Here is a 22,180-nt window from a genome sequence, read left to right as displayed (position 1 = left end):
TTTGAAACAACCAAAGCACTTAGCCACTCTTTTATTTATGGCAAGTCCAAAGACATTTTGCATGGAGAAGCAATCTGTGGATGAGGAAGGAAAGATGCAGACATTCAAGAGATCTGAGACAGCCAATTCAAAATAAGAGATCCTCATTAATAACTTTTCTTTAAAAAGTATGAATAATTTGAGATTCAATGAAAGAGCAATAGGAGGGGGCGGAGCAACATGGCGGCGAGGAGACGCTGCGAGTAAGATCTCCCATTAAAAAAAGTGAATAGGGAGGAAAAGCGGCAGGTCCCAGTGAGAACTGGGACACGGAAGATAAACGGGTGACGCCAGCGAACTGCCCGAAGAAGAAAGTGGCCATAAAAGAGGACTAGAAGGGAGGGAAGCGCAGAACCCTGCTCCCCTCCCCCGCCCACAGAGGCGGCACTCTCCGACCGGCAGAGAGGAGGAAACAACAAACCAAAACCCCACAAGAACAAACGAGGCAGCAAGCGGGACTGTGAGTGGAAAGGAACTATTGCAGCCACCACACCCCGTGAACGGGAGCTGAGGCGAACCCTGCAGGATCCGCCGCGGCGGTGAGCGAACGGCTCCGGGCGCCATTAGAGAAGAACAAAGACCCCGGGAGACGCGCACACAGCCCGGGCTGCCGGTAAGCTGGCGCGGAAACGCGGCGCGCTCGGCGCGCTTGAAAAGCAAGTGCAGACCTGGATCGCGGCTGCCCAGGTCCCCGCGCCTGCGACCTAGGCTTGCGGGGAGACGCGCGGAGGTCCTCACTGAGGTGAAGGTCCCTCCCTGAGTGAGCAGGAACCAGGCGCCCAGGCACGGGAGCTGTGCAAAAGGCGCCATTCCCGCGCCACTGAACTGGGCTACAGCCCGCGTCCTGGAACTGAGGGCTTTGAACTGAGACCCGGGCACGAAAATTCGGGGCGTGGTTTCTCCACGACGGTGGGGCACAAGGCAGACACAGCACCCCAAAGCTGTTGAGGTGTACCCTACCATTCCCGCTCTGTTCTCTGTCCCACGGGGTGGGGGGAGGCGAAAAACAGCCCCCCAAGGACAATAGGAGAGATCTCTGGCGCCACCTAGCGACCAGGAAAAAAAAAGTCACTAACACCCTATAAAACAGGACATTTCTTAAGACTGCTTGAAAAGGGCAGAAGGTTTCTGGAGGACCCAGTGGCCAGCCGGGAAGTTATTCCACGCCAGGCCCCTTCCGACCAGCAGTCTGAGCCCACAGAGGGAGCAGGCACCCACGTCCGGGGCAGACCGGGTGCGCAGAAGAGTGTGCCTGAAACCGGAGGCGCAGGGACTGCATCCCGCTTCGCCATTTGAGAACAGGGACATTTCTTCAGTAAAAACTGCCTAAAACCAGCAGAAAGCTCCCCCAGAAGACAGAGATGGCTCCTGGAAGAGCCAGAGGGGAGCGGAGAAGTTCACCCAAGATGTCAGTCAGTCCGAGCAACACAGTGTCCCAACGCATACGACAAATTAGAAAACAGACAGTAGGGAGTAGAAGAACCACACGCAACCTAAAAACTCCTCAGGAAAGAAGCACACCACAAAAAGAAAACCACTCCCCAGATTGCAACGACAGCAACTTGGAAGAACTTCTGAGCCTTCCAGAAAGAGAATTTAAAATTGCCATGATTAAAAAAGTGATAGATCAGAAGAAGGAAATTGAGTCCCTAAAGAGGGAAGTAAGAGAAATGCAGGAGATCAAAGAATTAATGGAGGAACTAAAGAACTCTGGGAAAAGCAATGAAAGCAGAATAGATGAAATGGAAGAACGAATAAGTAATCTTGAAGACACAGAAATAAAAAGAACCAAAACAGAAAAGGAAAGAGAAGTACGAAGGAAAAAGAATGAAGAAAGACTTCGGGAACTATCTGACTCCATGAGGAAAGGAAATATAAGAGTTATAGGAATTCCAGAAGGAGAGGAGAGAGATGTAGGAACAGAGAAAATATTCATGGATATAATTGAAGAGAACTTCCCAAATGAGAAGAAGGAGCTGAAAATTGATATACAAGAAGCAAGAAGAACACCAAACTTCCACGACGAAAGGAAAAACACAGCAAGACACATAATAGTAAAGCTCCCAAGAATCCAGGACAAGGAAAAAATAATGAAGCTGACAAGAGGGAAGAAACAGATAACATTCAAAGGAAAACCAATCAGGCTGACATCAGACTTCTCTGAAGAAACACTACGGGCAAGGAGAGAGTGGAGGGACATAGTCAACAGACTCCAAGAAAACAGATGCCAACCAAGAATACTCTATCCCGCAAAGCTCTCTTTCCTCCATGAAGAAAGAATATGGACCTTCCCAGACAAAGAGAAACTCCGGAATTTCATTGCGACTAAACCCCCACTCCAAAAAATACTACAAGGAATCCTAAAGCCAGAACCTCAGAGGGACGAATAACAACGAAAGAAGACCAAAAAAAAAAAAAAAGTTATTAAAAGAATAAATAAATAAAATCAAAGGAAAGACAAACATAATGGCAAATACAGATGCTAACATATCAATATTAACTCTAAATGTAAATGGACTAAACTCTTCAATAAAAAGACACAGAGTTGCAGCCTGGATTAAGAAACAAAACCCAACCTTTTGCTGTCTCCAGGAAACACATTTAGCTACAAAAGATAAAAATAGGCTCAAAGTCAAAGGATGGAAAACAATCCTACAAGCAAATGGGCCAAAAAAGAAAGCAGGAACAGCTATACTTATATCAGATAAAACAGACTTCAAACTCAAAAAAATAAAAAGAGACCCCAATGGTCACTACATTATGATTAAGGGGACAATACTTCAAGAAGAAATAACACTCATTAACATATACTCACCAAACGAAAGAGCACCAAAATATATCAGACAACTGTTGTCCTCTCTGAAAACAGACATCAGAGAAAACACATATGTAGTGGGAGACTTCAACACACCACTATCAACAATGGATAGATCAACAAGACAAAAAATAAGTAAAGAAACTAAAGCTCTAAATAAGGACCTAGAGCATTTGGGCTTAACAGACATCTATAGAACACTAAACCCAAAAAAAACGGAGTACACATTTTTCTCAAGCGCACACGGATCATTCTCCAGGATCGATCACATACTGGGGCACAAGACAAACATCAACAGATACACCAAGATTGAAATCATACCAACCATCTTTTCTGACCACGAAGGCATCAAACTAGAAATAAATCATAAAAAGAAGGCAAGGAACTATCCTACCTCATGGAGATTAAAAGCCACACTACTGGAAGACCACTGGACTAACGAGGAGATCAAAGAAGAAATTAAAAAATTCTTTGAATTGAATGACAAGGAGGACACCAATATCCTAAATGTATGGGATGCAGCAAAAGCAGTAATAAGAGGAAAATATATAGCAATAGAAGCTCACATCAAAAAACAAGAAAGAACTCAAAGAAACAACCTAATCTCGAAGCTCAAAGATCTAGAAAAAGAACAACAAAAAAACCCCAGAACCAGTAGAAGAAAAGAAATAATAAAAACCAAAGCAGAAATAAATGAAATTGAAACTAAAAAAACAATCCAAAAGATCAATGAAACCAAGAGCTGGTTCTTTGAAAAAATAAATAAAATAGACAAACCCCTAGCCAGGCTCACAAAGGAAAAAAGGGAGAAAGCACAAATACACAGAATCATAAATGAAAGAGGAGAAATCACAACGGACACAGCAGAAATCAAAAGAATAATCAGTAACTACTATGAACAGTTATATGGAAACAAGTTCAACAATCTAGAGGAGATGGACAAATTCCTACAACTCTACAATCACCCAAAGCTAGATAAAGAAGAAATAGAACACCTAAACAGACCAATTACAAGCAGCGAAATTGAAATGGTAATTAAAAACCTCCCCAAAAACAAAAGCCCAGGACCTGATGGATTTACAAATGAATTCTACCAAACATTCAGAGACGAATTAGTGCCTATCCTTCACAAACTCTTCCAAAAAATTGAGAAGGAAGGGACAATACCAAACACGTTCTATGAAGCCAATATTACACTAATACCAAAACCGAATAAGGACAACACAAAAAAGGAAAACTATAGGCCAATCTCCCTAATGAACACTGATGCAAAAATCCTCAATAAAATTTTAGCTATCAGAATCCAACAATGTATCCATAAGATAATTCACCACGACCAAGTTGGATTCATTCCAGGGGCACAAGGATGGTTTAACATCCGAAAATCAATCAACGTTATCCAACACATCAACAAAAAGAAATATAAAAACCATATGATAATATCAATAGATGCTGAGAAAGCTTTCGACAAAGTGCAACACCCATTCATGATAAAAGCCCTTGAAATTCTTGGGATACAAGGAACATACCTCAACATCATAAAGGCCATCTATGACAAGCCAACAGCCAGTATCATTCTCAATGGTGAAAAGCTGAAAGCAATTCCATTAAGATCTGGAACAAGACAAGGATGTCCACTCTCACCACTGCTTTTCAATATAATACTGGAAGTCCTAGCCAGAGCAATAAGACAAGAGAAAGACATCCAAGGAATCCAAATAGGAAAAGAAGAAGTCAAACTATCACTATTTGCAGATGATATGATAATATACATAGAGAACCCCAAAATCTCCACAGAAAAACTAATTCAACTCATCAATCAATTCAGTAAAGTGGCAGGATACAAAATCAACACGCAAAAGTCAGTAGCCTTCCTATACACAAACAATAAATCTGAAGAAGAAGAAATCAAAAAAACCACCCCTTTTATTATCGAAACAAAAAAAATCAAATATTTGGGAATAAATCTAACAAAAGAGGTAAAGGACCTATACAAAGAAAACTATAAAACACTGTTAAAAGAAATAGAAGAAGACACAAAGAAATGGAAAGACATCCCCTGCTCATGGATTGGAAGAATAAACATTATTAAAATGGCCATCCTACCAAAAGCAATATACAGATTCAATGCTATTCCAATCAAAATCTCAATGGCATTCTTCAAAGAAATAGAACAATTATTGATGAAATTCATATGGAATCACCAAAAACCCCGAATAGCCAAAGCTCTACTGAAAAAAAAAGAAGGAAATGGAGGCATCACACTCCCAGACTTCAAACTATACTACAAAGCCATAATCATCAAAACTGCATGGTATTGGAACAAGAACAGACATACAGACCAATGGAATCGAATAGAAAATCCAGAAATAAACCCACAGATTTATGGTCAACTAATCTTTGACAAAGGAGCAAAGACTATGCATTGGAGCAAAGAAAGTTTGTTCAATAAATGGTGCTGGGAAAACTGGGTCGCTACATGCAAAAGAATGAAGCTTGACCACTACCTCACACCATACACAAAAATCAACTCAAAATGGATTAAAGAACTAGACATAAGACCTGAAACCATAAAATACATAGAAGGAAATATAGGCGAAACACTACGGGATTTGCACATCAAAGACATCTTTACAGACACATCACCCAAAGCAGTGATAGTGAAGAGAAAGATAAACAGCTGGGACTACATCAAATTAAAGAGCTTCTGCACAGCAAAAGAGACAATAACAAAAACAAAGAGAAACCCCACCAACTGGGAGAACATTTTTGCACCCAACACTAATGATAAAGGACTGATCACAAAAATCTGCAAAGAGCTGATGAGACTCAGCAACAACAAAGAAAATAATCCAGTCAAAAAATGGGCAGAAGAGCTAAAAAGAAACTTCTCTGAAGAGGAAATGCAAATGGCCAACAGACATATGAAAAAATGTTCAACATCACTTGTAATCAGGGAAATGCAAATCAAAACTACCATGAGATACCATCTCACACCAGTGAGAATGGCACATATTAAAAAAACTAGCAACAACAAATGTTGGCGAGGATGTGGAGAAAAAGGAACTCTTGTGCACTGTTGGTGGGAGTGCAAACTGGTCCAACCACTATGGAGAGCTGTGTGGAGATTTCTGGACCTACTAAACATAGAGCTTCCATATGATCCAGCAATTCCACTCCTAGGTATTTACCCAAAGGACACAGAAACATCAATTCCAAAGAGCACCTGCACTCCTATGTTTATAGCAGCACTGTTTACAATAGCTAAGCTTTGGAAACAACCCAAATGCCCAAAAATAGATGACTGGATCAAGAAGATGTGGTACATATATACCATGGAATATTACTCAGCATTCAAAAAAGATAAACACATGCAATTTGCAGCAACATGGATGGCACTGGAAGGGATCATGCTCAGCGAAATAAGCCAAAAAGAAAAAGAAAAATACCGGATGGTCTCACTCATAGCAGGAATCTAGAAAACTTAAATAAGGGACCAGGAAAATGAATATAAGAAAGTGAAAATCAAAATCAACAAAAAACTATGAACCAGAGACACTTTTGGGGGGTTGGGGGGCGGGAGGGGAAGGATTGGGGTCAGAATGGGGCGTTTGCAATTGTATGGGGGAATATAAAAATAAAATTTAATATTTAAAAAAAAAAATAAATAAAATTATTCAATGAAAACTTAAAAAAAAAAAAAAAATATGAATATTTGATATTCATACTGTCCTACAATATAAAGCCAAAAATCATTCACTTTCTCAAGATATTCCATGAGCACAAACCAATTTAATCTACAGTGTAATTCAAAAACCCAAATGAATATTTTACATTAGTTTGTTATAATGAGCTATTTAGTAATGGGAAGGTTTGTTTTTTTTTTTTTTTTTTCTTTAAAATACTTAGAGGGCTTCCCTGGTGGTGCAAGGGGTTAAGCACCACACTATGAAGCAATTGCAGCATCTGTAGCATGAGTTCGATCCCTGGCCAGTCAGGGAACTTCCCACATGGCGCAGCAGACCTCTCCTGTCTGGCCTGCTGCTCCCGTCAGCAGTGTATTTGAGTCAGTCTGCCTGTTCTGTTCCCCATTCTGTCTCTGGTAAATCCTGTCTCACACACACCCCTACTCCCCACATCTCTGGTCTGTACCCCAGCTCTTGTATGCATAAATAAATAAATCTTTAAAAATAATAAAATAAAATACTTAGAAAAGATCAGCCAATACCCTTTTGCTCATTCATATTAATTACTCTTTTATTGAGGCCATATTTTCCCAGAAAAACGTAATTTGTTGATTGTACTTAGGAAAGGCAGGGAATAGGATTAAAAGAATTTTAGAATTGCTGATGAGCTATCCTAAACTATCTGAGTATAAGTGTTCTGTACCTGAAGATACACAAGAAGCTAAAATTTGCTAAATACGTGTACATTTCTTAACAAATCAAACGTAAAAATCTTATAGGGATGCCTAATGTTTATTTTTATGTTAACAATGCTATTTTTAAAAAGTGAAGGAAACTTTAGTAATCAATGGTTCTTCACTAAAATAATCTTTTAACCATTCTCAACTGAGGTAAATAATAAATTTCAGGTTTAAGTAAATTTCTAAAAATCTTGACAAGACCTTATTAAAAATATATTGTTTTAAGAATATTTTTCTTTATAATCTAATTTCACATTGACAATAATAACTTGGAAAAAGCTATAATTTTATAGCTAAAATCTGTGAAAGAATAAAAACTGCTAACCTTGAGATCTCATGAATTGCAATATCTTCTCGAAGACTCTACGCCTCTGAAAACATCTTTTCAGTCTGTTGATAGCTCTTTATTTTCTCCTTAAAAAAGAAAAATTGTAATACATTACATAAGGTTATATTTTCAAATAGTAAAACTGACAACAAAGTGTAAATATATATAATATGAAACAGACATATCAGTAGGAATCTTGGAATACAAATATGACAGTATGTATAAGCAGAAAGATTGCACTGTATATAATTTGTACAAAAAGAGGGCCTTCCTGGTGGTGCAGGGGTTAAAATCTCAGTCTATCAAGTTATTGCCAGTCACTGCAACATGAGTTTGATCCTGAGCCAGGGAGCTAACTCACAGATGGAGAAGCAGACCTCTCCTGTCTTTCAGGTTGCTCCCCTCAGCAGTGTTTTTCAGTAGATCTGCCTGTTCTATCCCCACTTTATCTCTGATGAGTCCTTCCTCTCACCCCCAAGGCCTGCACCTCTGGCCTATACCCCAGTTCCTATATGCATAAATAAATTAAAATAAATCTTTTCAAAAAATAAACTCAGGGCCTCCCCAGCGGCACAGCGGTTGAGTGCTGGGTTGCGAAGCTGCCTGCAGTCAGTCTCCCCGGCCACGGGAGGAGGGTCCCACAGGGCACGCAGACCTCTCCTGCCACCCGCTGCTCCCCTCAGCAGTGTACTTCGGTCCTTCTGCCTGCTCTGCTTCCCACTCTGGCTCTGGTGAATTCTCTCACCCTCCTGCGCTTCTGACTGCACCCAGTGCTTGTATAAATAAATAAATAAATAAATAAATAAATAAATCTTTCTAAATAAATAAATAAATAAACTCGAACCTTTATATATTCAGGTTTTAAGATAGCTAGGCTTTAAGAAAATAATTCAAGTATATCATTCTTTAAAATAAATATGCTTGGGCCTCCCTGGTGGTGCTAGGGGTAAGACGCAACCTACAAAGCTATCCACAGCAGGAGTTCGATCCCTGACCAGGGAGCTACCCACATGGTGCAGCAGACCTCTCCTGACTCACTCACTGCTCCCCTCAACAGTGTGTTTCAGTACACCTGCCTGTTCTGTTTCCCACTGACTCTGGTGAATCCTTTCATCCCTCCACACCTCTGGCCTGTACCCCAACTCTTGTATGAATAAATAAAAATCTTCAAAAATAAAATAAAATAAATACGCTTTAAGAAAAGTCTTGCTTTTTAAATTACAGTGCCAGAAAATGGTTATGCAATAATTTAAGGAAGTGATGAAATCCTGGCTATAATGACACCTTTATTTTCCCATTTAAAGTGTACAAAATCACTTTTTCTAAGGAATTAAGATGCAGCACTATGAAGCTATCCACAACCACTGCAGCATGAGTTCCATCCCCAGCCAGGGAGGTACCCACATGGCATGGCAGACCTCTCCTAAATCACCTGTGGCTCCCCTCGGCAGTGTACTCCAGTCAACCTGCCTGTTTTGTTCCCCAGTCTGTCTCTGGTGAATCCTCTCACCCTCCACACCTCTAGCCTGTACCCCAGTTCTTGTATGCATAAATAAATAAATCCTTAAAAACATATTTCTTGAGAATGCTGGAGAGGCTCTCCTTGGTGGCCTAAGGGTTAAGTATCAGCTCCATTATCACTATGGTGTGAGTTCCATCCCCAGCCAGGGAGCTAATCCACATTTGGCACAGCAGACCTCTCCTGTCTTGCCAGATACTTCCCTCTCCACTGTATTTCAGTAAATCCACCTACTGTGCTCCCCACTCTATCTCTGGTGAATCCTCTCCACTCCCTGAACCTCTGGCCTATACCCCAGTTATTCTATGCAAAAATAAATAAATAATAAATAAATAAATAATCTTTACAACAAAAACCGGTTCCTTTCAGAATCATAGCATTTGGGACTCTTAAGCTGATCACTTCTACATGTCGGGAAGCCTGGTTCATATCAGTTTCAAAGAACTGATATTTCATATCAAAAAGAAATATCAATCTATGAACACAAGTGAAGAATGTGAATTTGAGTTCAGTGAAATATTTTAATTGTATTTTCAATTGCATCTCAATATCGCATAATTAATAAAACAATAGCGCACAATTAATATGCCGCAGCCAGCAAAAGCGTAATTCACTCCGAAGCACAACTTCCTGACAAAAGTAAAAAAATGTAGGACAAAAGAATCTAGCAGTAAAGACCAAAATGCCATGTCAAGTCTCACCAAATTTTTTTTTCATGATTTATTTATGCCATAAGAACTAGGGTGTAGGCTAGAGATGTGGGAGGTGAGCATATTCACCAGATAGAGTAGGGAATAGAACAGGTGGATCTACAGGAATGCACTGCTGAGGGGAGCAGCCTTCGAGACAGGAGAGGTCTGCTGTGCCATGTGGGTTAGCTCCCTGGCCGTGGATCAAATTTGTGCTTCAGTGGCTGATGATAGCTTGATTGAGCTATGTCTTTAACCCCTGTACCAGCAGGGAGGCCCTCATGAACATTTTTTAGAGAATTAAGCCCCACTTGAGAGTCACACTGATTCTATATACAACAGTTTCTTAAATAACAGTACACTCCAATTCTGCACCTTTATACACACACTGAAGTATAATTATCAAAAATACATGCAGCCTTTAATTCACTTGTTTATCAAATGACTAAAATGAATTTTCTTCTTTCTTAACATGTTAAAATAGAATCAAGTTGTATCACATGATCAAAAAAGTTTGTGAAATGATAGTTGTACTTACTACTTCTATTTCAGCAAAGTGGATAAGAGTTATTGAAATAATTTAAATCAGTATTAGTTAAACTCTATATGTCAGGTGATCTCCATGGGATCCTTCAACTCAAGCAGCTCTGCTAGAAAGTGTGCAAACAATTCTCTGTAATAGCAACTACTGCCACTGGTGTGTGGTAATAAAATTATTCCCCTGGGGTAAGTGATATATGAAACCATATATAATAGATTCTGTTTTAAAATATTCCCAAGAACTACCAAATAGCTTCTGAACCATAACTGATATAATACTACATTACAAAACAAAATAGCACAGTATAGTAACCCTTTACCACCTACTAAAATTTATAGTCCTAAAAAGTTGTTCAGCTACAACTAACCCATTAATAAAAGAGAAAAATAATTATGACATAGACAGTGGAAATGGCCTAAAATTTATTAACATACAGCAAGTTCTAGAAGACATCTACTTCCAAAATAATAATTGATTTGGCGGTAAAAAAATAAATAAGTAAATTGTCCTGATCTCTTTTTAAAACAGCATAAGAGAGGGTCTCCCCTGGTGGCACAGCAGTTGAGTGCTGGGCTGCGAGGCTGCCCACAGCCTCTGCAGCGCCTGTTCATTACCCCGCCATCGGCGAGGGTCCCACACACACACAAAAAAAAAAAAAAAACCAGCATAAGAGACATAAACACAACTACAGAGAATTTGCCAGAATTTTAAGAGAATCTAGCTAAAACACAGAAGGCTAATTTCCCAGAAAAGTGTAAATTAGCAAGATTAACCAAAGAAGAAGTATAAAAACTTGACTAGACAGATTACCATTTAAAAAGGAATGAAAAGATTTTTCAGCTTCTACCAATCCAAGAATAAACAAAATTACAGATGTAAGAAAGCTTTAAAAATCCTTTACAATAAGTCTATGGTGGTTGGACTATGGGTAATCTGGCATTGGGTGCACCACGGCAATGATACCTGATGGGTATCAATGATACCTGATGGGGGGCCTAATGTTATTTCAATTAAAATAATAAATTGATTTTTTAAAAATCCCTTCTGTTCCCCATCTCACTATTACTTCATTTCTCCATTGCATTTTATAGCCACTTTTTAAGAGAGGGAATTCTCCATTCTTCATTGGTAATGTTAGATTGAACCCTCCCAAATTAAACTTCATTTTCACAATTCTGCTGACATAGCACTCATCAAGGTCAGCAGTATATCATTACTTAATGCATGCTGATTTTTATTCATGAAAGTATCATGGGCCCTGAATGCTAGGAGAAGCTTCTGCTCTTGCCCAAGTCCTTCACTCTGCCCTAACTGAACATGAGATCAGGATGTCCTAAGCTTCTACCCCTTTCCTACAGAAAGAGCAATCATTGCACTCCCCTCTATGACCTAAAAGAATGGAGTTTGGAACTGTCATCCAGTTCTAGGTTTACCAGTAAAGACGTTCCATCTATTGAAGTACCTCATCTTTACTCTCCAGAGTAAGGATGTGGCCAGCCCCTTCTCATCTCATATGAAGTCTCCCTCTCTCTGTCTGTGAGGTGCCTAGTCCTAAAACTCAAATATTTCTGGCCTGCTCCATTATTGACTAGAATTGACAACCATTTGAACTTTCCATAACCATGTTATTAAATTGACTGTTTTCTTCTTTGCTAACCTGTCTGATACTGTTATGCTGCTCAAGAAGAACTCAAAAGGAAAAGGCTGACTAAAATGTGATTTATTTATACCTTGGAATATTATATAGCCATTAAAAAGAATAAAATAGAGGTATGACAAATAACTTGGAGAATTCCATAAGGTATTGTTTAATCAAAAAAAAAAAAAAGACAAGGAGAGGTGTATATAATATGATCCATTTTTTTACCAAAAGATTTTCTTGAGAATGTTTACACATTTATGATTATATGATACTGAAAAAATGTAAAAGGATATAAGTAGACTGTCAATGAGATTTATCTACAAGGCAAGGGATATAGATTAAGGACAGAAGGGAAAAGGAGTGAAAAGTCAAGCAGGGCCTCCCTGGTGGTGCAGGCAGTTGAGCGCAGCACTGTGAAGCTATCCACAGCCTCTGCAGTGCCAGTTTGATCCCCGCTGGACTCAGAGTAACCCACATGGAAAGCAGACCTCTCCTGTCTCACCCACTGCTCCCCTCAGCAGTGTATTTTGTCAGTCTGCCTGTTCTGCTCCCTGCTCTGTCTCTGGTGAATCCTCTCACCCACCTATGCATCTGGCCTGTACCCCGGTTCTTGTATAAATAAAATAAATCTTTAAGAAAAAAAAAAGTTGGGACCTCCCTGGTGGCGCAAGGGGTTAAGCACCACATTATGAAGCAATCTATAGCCTCTGCAGCATGAGTTCGATCCCCGCCCAGCCAGGGAGCAACCCACATGGCGTAGCAGACCTCTCCTGTCTTGCCCGCTGCTCCCCTCAGCAGTGTATTTCAGTCAGTCTGCCTGTTCTGTTCCCCACTCTGTCTCTGGGAGTCCTCTCAACCCCTGCATCTGGCCTGTACCCCAGCTCTTGTATGCATAAATAAATAAATCTTTAAAAAAAAAGTCAAGCAAAAGAGAAAGAAAGAAGAGTGAGGGAGTAAGGAAGGGAAGGAGGAAGAGAGGAGAGAAAAAAAAAAAAGAACATTAATCAAATTTTGTAACATATTCATGACTACACGAAAAACAGTAATATTTAAGTTAGGGCCACCCTGATGGCGCAAGGGATTAAAACACAGCCTATGAAAATATCCGCAGCCACTGCAGCATGATTTCGATCCCCAGCCATGGAGATACCCACACGGCACAGCAGACCTCTCCTGACTTGCCCACTGCTCCCCTCAGCAGTGTATTTCAGTCAGTCTGCCTGTTCTGTTCCCTACTCTGTCTCTGGTGAATACCCTAACCCCCCCACACCTCTGGCCTGTACCCCAGCTCTTTTATGCATTAATAAATAAATCTTGAAAAAAAAAACATTATTCAAGGTAATAATTTTGAAGCATTGATTGGTTTTTGGATATGGGGCTCACAATTTTTTGATGTAGAAACCAACTTTGAAAATACAAAATTGGGGCCTACCCGGTGGCACAGCGGTTGAGCGCTGGGTTGCAAAGCTGCCTGCAGCCTCTATAGCGCCGGTTCAATCCCCGGCCACAGGGTGAGGGTCCCACATGGCGCGCAGGCCTCTCCTGCTGCCTGCTGTCCCCTCAGCAGTGTACTTCGTCCATCTGCCTGTCCTGCTCCCTGCTCTGGCTCTGGTGAATTCTCTCACACCCCCCACACTCCACCTTCCTCCACGCTTCTGACTATACCCAGTACTTGTATAAATAAATCTTTTTTAAAAAAAAAGAAAATACAAAATTGGGGGCCTCCCTGGTGGCGCAAGAGGTTGAGCACCGCACTGTGAAGCTGTCCGCAGCCTCTGCAGCACAGGTTCCATCCCAGTCAACCGGCAAGAATCCCACATGGTGTAGCAGACCTCTCCTGTCTCGCCTGCTGCTCCCCTCAGCAGTGTATTTTGTCAGTCTGCCTGTTCTGTTCCCCACTCTGTGTCTGGTGAATCCTCTCACCCTCCCACGCATCTGGCCTATACCCTGGTTCTTGTATAAATAAATAAATCTTTTTTTTAAAAAAGAGTTTAAAAAAAAAAGAAAACACAAAATTGATTGTAGGGCTCCTTGATATCGCAGGAAAAAAAATGGAGAAATGCTGCTAGAATGCTCAGATTCCCAGGAAATCATAAATTCTTACAGATGGTCTTAAGAACACAGTAAAATTGCAGACTATGTTAGTCTGTGTACTTTCCTGCTAGGTTGCAGAAAATAGAAATCAAGCCTAAAAAAAGAAAAGCGATATTCACTGACAGCAGTAAAACAGGGAGATCTTTACAACATTTGTTCACTCAACTTTTAATGAAGCAGCCTAGAACACCTATCTTGATTGTCAAGGTGAGTTTGTTCAAACCACACTGTTATTGCCCCTAGGGTAGGAATACCAAAATGAAGTCTTGAATGCTTACTTGATGCCCTGACAATTTTGAATCTCTTAAAATAAACAAAGAACAGGGTTCTCCCTGGTGGCACAAGGGTTAAGGAGAGCACTGTCAAGCTACTGCTGGCCACTGCTGCAGGTCAATCCCTGGGTGGCTTGGGAACTAACCCACATGGTGCAGCAGACCCCTCCTGTCTCTCCCACTGCTCCCCTCAGCAATGCATTTCGGTAGATCTGCCTGTTCTGCTCCCCGCTCTGTCACTCTCCACACGTCTGGCTTTCACCCCAGTTCTTGTATGAATAAATAAATAAATTTTAAAAAAAAGGAACAAATTACAGACTTTTTGTTGTATAAAAACATAACCTAGGGCTTCAATTCCCAGCCAGGGAGCTGACCCAAATGGTGCAGCAGACCTCTCCTGTCTAGCCCGCAGCTCCCCTCAGCAGTGTGTTTCAGTCACTCCTGTTCTGTTCCCCACTGTCTCTGGTGAATCCTCTTGCCGTCTGCACCTCTGGCCTGTACCCTGTTCTTGTATGCATAAATAAATCTTGAAAAAAAAAAACAAAAACCACATAATCTAATAGTCTTGGCCACAATTAAGATTGAGTTTCACAAATATTCCTACATGTAAAGTGCCCAGCACCTAGTACACATATAATAAACATTCACATGCTTTCTCCACACTTCAGTAACATTGAATTTTGTGGCAGGCAGAAATAGGATATACATTATTATGAAATTAATTTGTCTGGATGTAATACTATGCAGCACATGTTCCAATGTCAAATGTAAAGTGTGAATAAAGAGGTATCCATTATATATATATGAGAGAAGTTCATTATAGAAGCCTATCTGTAGATGCCTTCATAATAAATGATTTTATAATAAAGTGTTTTTACTGTAAGTTGAATAATAAATGAACTTGGAGATTTTTTAAAAATATGAGCAGAGAAATGCAGATTCACTGCAGTTCGAGAGAAATGTGTCGTCATAATGTAGGAGAAATTGTTTAGATTCAGAAATAGCAAAAAACAGTATCTTTCTGATGTTTTCATCTTTCTTGCCTCTATTCCTTAGCATATTACTAAAACCAGTTTCTTAATCTATTAAATAGACATAATGAACTCCAATTTTGTACTTTGTAATGAAAATAAGGTATTTTTAAAAACCTCTGGGGCCTTCCCTGGTGGAGCGCTGGGCTGCGAGGCTGCCTGCAGCCTCTGCATTGCCGGTTCGTTCCCTGGCCGCTGGCAAGGGTCCCACAAAACAAACAAACAAACCAAAAAAACCTATTACCCCCATAGCAGATCTGTAATATATTAGTTCTCTTTATTAACCAGAAAACGATTTTTTAAAAGGACAGAATATTTATAAATTTAAAAAGCAACAGACATGAGATGTTTCCACTATTTAGTTATTAAGAATTATTTTTGTGCAGGCTGTTTTCTTTTCTTTTTTTTTAAAGATTTATTTATTTATTTACTTATTTATTTACTTATTTATTTATGCAAGCATTGGGTACAGTCAGAAGCGCGGGATGGTGAGAGAATTCACCAGAGCCAGAGCGGGGAGCAGAGCAGGCAGAAGGACCCGAAGTACACTGCTGAGGGGAGCCAGCCGGGGATCGAACCGGCGCTGCAGAGGCCGCGGGCAGCTTCGCAACCCAGCGCTCAACTGCTGCGCCACCAGGGAGGCCCTGTGCAGGGCTGTTTTCAAAAAAAAAAAAAAAAATTAGAGCTTCATGATTAACTACAGGATCTAAATTATTTACTAATATGTTAGTCATTATTATTGGTGGCCCAATGTTTTTCTTCCTCCCATTAGTTTCGAGAAAAATATTCTATGGGTCCTCCCTAGCAGCATAGGGGTTAAGTCTTAGCACTATCACCACTGCAGCAGGAGTTCAATCCCTGTCCAGGGAGCTAACCCTTATATGGCACAGCATACCTCTCGTGTCTCGCCCACTGCTCTCCTCAGCAGTATATTTCAGTTGATCTGCCTGATCTGTTCCTCACTCTGTCTCTGGTGAATCTTCTCACTCCCAACCCCTCTGGCCTATACCCCAATTATTCCATTCATAAATAAATCAGACTTTGAAAAAAAACATATTCTACATTTCTTTTTATTACCACAAGAATGTATAAATTAATGAGATCCAGCCAGTGAAAGGATGTCATCAATTGGCCATTGTGACTGGTTTAGTGAAGGTGAAGAGCATGTGATCCTTGCTAGAGTGATCAGTCAGGATACAGTTCAGATAAAGGGTCAATGCTAAATGAAGGAAGGGGAATGTATTTCATATGATGAGCTAATTACAAAGGTTTTGTATGAAGAGATTTGCAGCAGCAAGATGTCGAAATGGAGATGATGTCACAGAGCTTGTGCTGACTGGTAGAGGCCAGAATCCCTTGGGAGACTGTTGCTTGGGAGCTGAGACAACAAAAGCACATTGTGCCAATGAGCCAGGAGGCTGGAACCCTGGAGGTGATGCAGCCATCACTGGAAATATCACCTGAGGCATGGGAAGTGGGTGGGAATATTCTGGTTTGTCCTTTCATCTTGCTTTCATTTTCCCACCAGTGCCTCCTATTTGCTAAATCTTTCAGGAAGTCCATAGGCAAAGCAGTCAAGAGTGCAATTTGTAGGAGGGCAGAGACTGGATTTAAGCACAAACAGGCACATAGTTGACATACTAAGATAATCCTCATGAAGAGAGGAGACATTTCAGTATTTAAACAGTTGGAGTCAGATACTACTTCTTGCCTTCAAGAACACAGTGCTAGGAGGATATGTGTGTCTATGTACAGGCAGATCTCCCATAAATCACTGGGAAAAAATATAATCCCCAATGTGCAGTAGGAGAAAATGAGGCCCTCTCATACTGGAAATAGAGCCAAGTTATGGGGGAGAGAGGGATAATGCACTGAGATTGTCATTTGAGTGCCAGATTGATTTTTGCCTAAATCCTCACTCCTGTCTTTCTCTATTAGATGAACTAAGATACCTGTTTTGTTTAAATTACTTTGTGTAGGACTTTTGTCACTCACAATAAAAAGTCCTGAATAATAAACCAGAGACACACTACAGAGGGGGAAGAAGGGAGTAGGATCAAAACAAGGGGGGTGGGAATTGTATGGGGATTATAACCAAGATGAAAATGCATACATTGTGCACAAATGAAAAATGATGTAAAAATATATCAAATTTTAAAAAAAGTCCTGAATAATATAACCAGGACCATTAACTGAATGTTTCAAAAACTGCTAGGAAAAATTCCAAGTATTAACAGTAAAAGAAATAAAATTAAGGAATGTATGTATTTATGTATTACCTGTAAGAGATATGAAGTGAATGTGGTTCTCTCTCTCTCTCTCACCTTAAATAAGAAATTTCAATTTTTTAAAAAAGGAAACTCAAAAGGTAATTTCATTCAGCCGTCTAAGACGGAGGGTTCAATTGTGTTCTTTGATTCATGCCTGGTAATCAGACTACTAAAAGAATGCAGATCAATACCAGATGTAGGATATCAAAATAAAAACTGGCCACAAAGAAACAAAAATATATTGAAAATTAATCTTCACTTACAATATGTGGGATGCTAAACAGAGCTCTTTGGTCTGCTTTCATCCTGCCTTAACAATTGAGGAGAGATTTTCTTTTTCTTGTAAAGTGGATGATTTATCCTTCAACCCATTTGAAAAAAAGGTAAAGGAGTCTCAATCAACTACTATATTTATTTATCTAAACTAAGTACTGATGTTTCCAGCTTCTCTTCTATCTGCATTTCAAGCAGTATCTATGTCATCTTTTGCCAATTGTCCAAATTAAGTGTAAAATTGAAATAAATGTGTTTTTCTTTATACCATAGGAATTTTTGAATTTCTTAAAGAAGTTACCAGCTTCTGTTATTACTATCTAGAATTGAGGGCTAGATTTTACTAGTCAAGAAACATTTTTATTTAAAGACTGAGTTTATAATTACAAAAACCCTGAAAATCTGTTTCCATTTAGTGATGGATCCTCTCCAGGTCAAAGTGGCTGGGACAACAGACTTAATTTTTTTCCCATTCTGCACAATGAACCAGATGAAGGCAGGATGTTGGGAAAATGGGTATTCAAATCTGAGAAGTGGGTATATAAATCAGTAAAGCTTTCTGGAGGGCAAGTAAAGTTATTCTCTTTGGACTATTATTTCCATTATTAGAGATTTATTCTAAGATATTTGAAGATGTCATGATAGCATGTTATGCTAAAATACATGAAAATAAACTGAGATGTGCAGATATTAGGGAATACTGGAAAATACACAGATAACAAAAATAACCATAATTTCACTATCTAGAGAAAACTTCTCTCAAGGTTTTCTATATTTCTGTAGAAAATGTGTTTCTGTTTTTACTTCTGGATCTTATTCATAACTCATGCCTTACTATTGTGCAAATGGGATAGAACTCTTATTATTTTGCAAACTTCTTTATTAATGTGAATGTTTTTATGACAATAGATACATTTTTCCCAACTGTCTTTATTGGTCACAGAGTAATGCATTATATAGGTTTTTCATAGATTTAACTACTTGTATAGTAATATGAGTTCTGTATAATTTTTCCCCATGAGAAAAAAATCCAGCAGAAATCCTTAAACAGAAATATATTTTGTACATTTGGCCTTTTGAAGAAATAAATGTTAAAAATATTGATTCAAAATATTACAATGTTCTAATCTTAAAATATTGAAATCTGAGTTGCTAATAAATGTAAAGGTCAGTAAAATCTTGTAGGGAATTGAAAGTGATTTCATTTATACTGGCAATATTGACTGCATAAATCAGACACTTCATGAAAATCTGACATGAAAACATTTTTTCCTGTGGGTCTTTCTTACCTGTTGAAAGTGGCTCTAGTCATATCCAACAATTTTAATTAATTTTTATACAATTCATAAGCCCGTATTTCAATTCATCCTTGTCGTATTTAAGATGGCAGTAATCATTCAATCTATTAAGTTATGTCCTTTTTAGAAAAAGGTTATGAATATGCCTATCAAAATATAAATTTATTTAGTACCTACTGTTGTGAGAATCAAATGAAATAATCTGTTTATAACATTTAGTACAATACTCAGCAAAAGATAAATTGTTCAGTAAAGCTTGGGGTTGTGATTATTGTTAAACAATGTAGGAGAAACACAGGATGCAGACCTTGCCATCCAGGAACTTAAAATAATTGTAATTAAAAATTTCTCAGTGCTTTCCAGCTATTGCCAGCCACTACAGCATGAGTTCAATCCCAGGCCAGGGAGCTAACCAATATGACACAGCAGACCTCTCCCATCTCACCCACTGCTCCCCTCAGCAGTGTATTTCAGTAGAACTGCCTGTTCTGCTCCCTACTCTGTCTCTGATGAATCCTCTCACCCCCACCCCCATAACTCTGGCCTACACCCCAGTGCTTGTATTTGGCATGACCAAATAAAAATAAATCTTTACAATAAAAAAATTGAAAAGTCAAACTTCATATTCTAGCTGCAAAACTAGTGAATGTTAAAAAAGAGCTATTCTGTTAAAAAATAACAATGCTTATTTAGACTATGTTTATCCTTTCTTCAATTATATTCATTAATTATTCATAAAAACATTTGTTTACCTTATATTGATAGAATTTTAAAATATATACATTTCTTTATTAGTGCCCATGAATTACTAAGTCAAGTTTACTAGTAGGTTATTTTTTTGTAGTCTCTCTAGTTTTATGCATATTTTCAAAAATCCAGGACAAATGCCTAATGTAACCATAATCTTAGCATAGAATTCTAGTATTAATGACCATCAAAATAGTCACCTTAATCAATTCTTTTGATAAGTAAAAATTTCTTAAAATGAGTATGTATATCTCTGAAAAATATATATATATATATATCTCTGAAATATATGCTACTCTTTCCCAACCAATGTGACCATCATGACAGAAACAGCATGCAACAAAAGTTAAATATGGCATACTAAAAGGATAATGGACAATATTTGGGGGGAAATTCACAAGCTAGGATAGGCTATATTAGAAAATCATCTACATTTAAAATAAATTGTTAATATTTCTACAAACTAGGTTCCTCAAAGATGGTACCAAATACCCCAAACTCTGGCAATGGTAGATTTAAAGCATATACATCTTGAAAATGTTGAAATTGTAGGCATTAGATAAATTTTAAAATGAAATATTTTGTCTTCATTATTTGAAGCTATTTAAAAGTAAATTTCTCAATATGCTTTAAAACTAAAATACGCGCAATATTTCCACTAACATTACCATTTCATTGTGGCATAAAAACATACAGCATTGCAAGTATTTCAGGTCTCCACAATGTCACAATCAGTGGGATCCACTATTTCATTTCAGTTAGAAATATTTAGTCATTTTAGCATTCTCTTATTCTTCACCAGCTATCACAATGCTTTGGAAATTGTTTGAATATGGTTTGGTTTGGGGGGCTATGTTGTTGTTTTTGGCCATGATAATTAAAACTAATGCACATATCCATTAAGGATTTAATAGTTGTTTATATAAATCTGGTTTCATAACATTTCATTCAAATTCTTAGAATTGTAAATTAAATAAATCAATCTTTATAATTTTTCCATTATTATATTTGTTAGGCAAGACAAAAGCAAATGAAACAAACCTAGTGTGCATTTTCATTTTAACTCACAAATAATTTCATGCCTGAAAGTTAAAAATCATAGAAAGAAAACATCTTTCCAGTTTTTATGTGTTTCACCTTTGGTTGAAAAGCTATTTTTTTGTTGTTATATTTATTACAACTGCTCTTTCTTCATTGCATTTAAAATGGTACTTTTAATCATAACCCAAATCTCAATGGAATTCAGTAAAATGGAGACTTATTTAACTATTCTAGCTGATGCAGATCACTGCAGCTGAACATGTAAAACATATGGTACAAAAACTCCGTGGCCCTAAATTCTGGGTTTACTCTCACATTCCTCAGACAAAAGAGAAGTAATGTTTTCAGAGTACAAACATGTGCTTTCCAGAGTGAAATGGTTAAACACTGCAGTCAATTCAGAAATAGCATCAACGGGCTCTTTTTCTTTTAGCAGGATCAGGTAAAATTCTTTTCCACATTCACAGGCACACAAATATACCTCCTTTGAGCTGTCAGAAAGCATCAGATTGCCTGATGTGCTTGATGAATTTTAAAATCTTTTGAGAAACACTAGGACATTTGCTTCAGGCACTCTGATTTCATCATCACTATCATAAACAAGCATAAAAAGCCAGTCATTCCATGGTATTCAGAACAAAGACAAAGATTATGGCATTTGAAGGTGGTCAATGGAATTTTAATCACTACATTTGTTTGGATCCATTTTTTTCAAGCCACCCTCTTTTACTTAGGTGATCACTTATGCACTGGTAGCCTATGACCACTGCTAGGTGACCCCAAACTATGGATGTGATTTTGATCAAGAGACTTACAAATGCAAATACTTTAAGAAATTTTTGTCAACAAATGACAATCTCAGATGAAAATATTTTCATCACTAATATGAAGAAGGTATCTTTAATATTTAATGCAACTTTAATTCTTGTGCTCTTTATGAACTATCTCTACAGTTCAATTCTACCTTTAGGTATCCTGAGTAAACATAGATGTGAGAAACTGGAATATTTTCTATATTGTATTTCAAATCTCATGTCTTATCTCTTGAATGATGCAAGAACCAGTAGCATTAACATCATCAGGACTACCTTTATATTTAGTTCTTCATGGTAGTTAAAACCACACACAGTGTTATTTTTCTAGATACACTGCACT

At 38.4% G+C, this 22,180-nt stretch overlaps 1 protein-coding gene across 2 annotated transcripts in view; it reads right to left on the bottom strand.

Annotated features, from left to right (window-relative positions):
* Nucleotides 1-22,180, bottom strand: part of CSRNP3 (cysteine and serine rich nuclear protein 3) — a 189,567-nt gene that overhangs the window by 147,382 nt on the left and 20,005 nt on the right. The window contains exons 1-2 of one of the 2 annotated variants that reach the window (XM_054699811.1): nucleotides 11,168-11,199; nucleotides 7,606-7,694 (exon numbers count right to left, since the gene is read on the bottom strand). In XM_054699811.1, the coding sequence (XP_054555786.1) occupies nucleotides 7,606-7,618 (13 nt within the window). In that variant the 5' untranslated portion in view covers nucleotides 7,619-7,694; nucleotides 11,168-11,199. Of the gene's footprint in view, nucleotides 1-7,605; nucleotides 7,695-11,167; nucleotides 11,200-22,180 lie in introns of those variants that run through there. The other variant, XM_054699810.1, reaches the window with a different exon arrangement.

The sequence above is a fragment of the Talpa occidentalis genome, unplaced genomic scaffold (genome assembly GCF_014898055.3).
Source record: "Talpa occidentalis isolate TD23 unplaced genomic scaffold, MPIMG_talOcc4v2.1 talOcc4.3, whole genome shotgun sequence".
In the NCBI taxonomy this organism is placed as follows: domain Eukaryota; kingdom Metazoa; phylum Chordata; class Mammalia; order Eulipotyphla; family Talpidae; genus Talpa; species Talpa occidentalis.
This window is presented reverse-complemented; position numbering and strand designations above follow the sequence as displayed.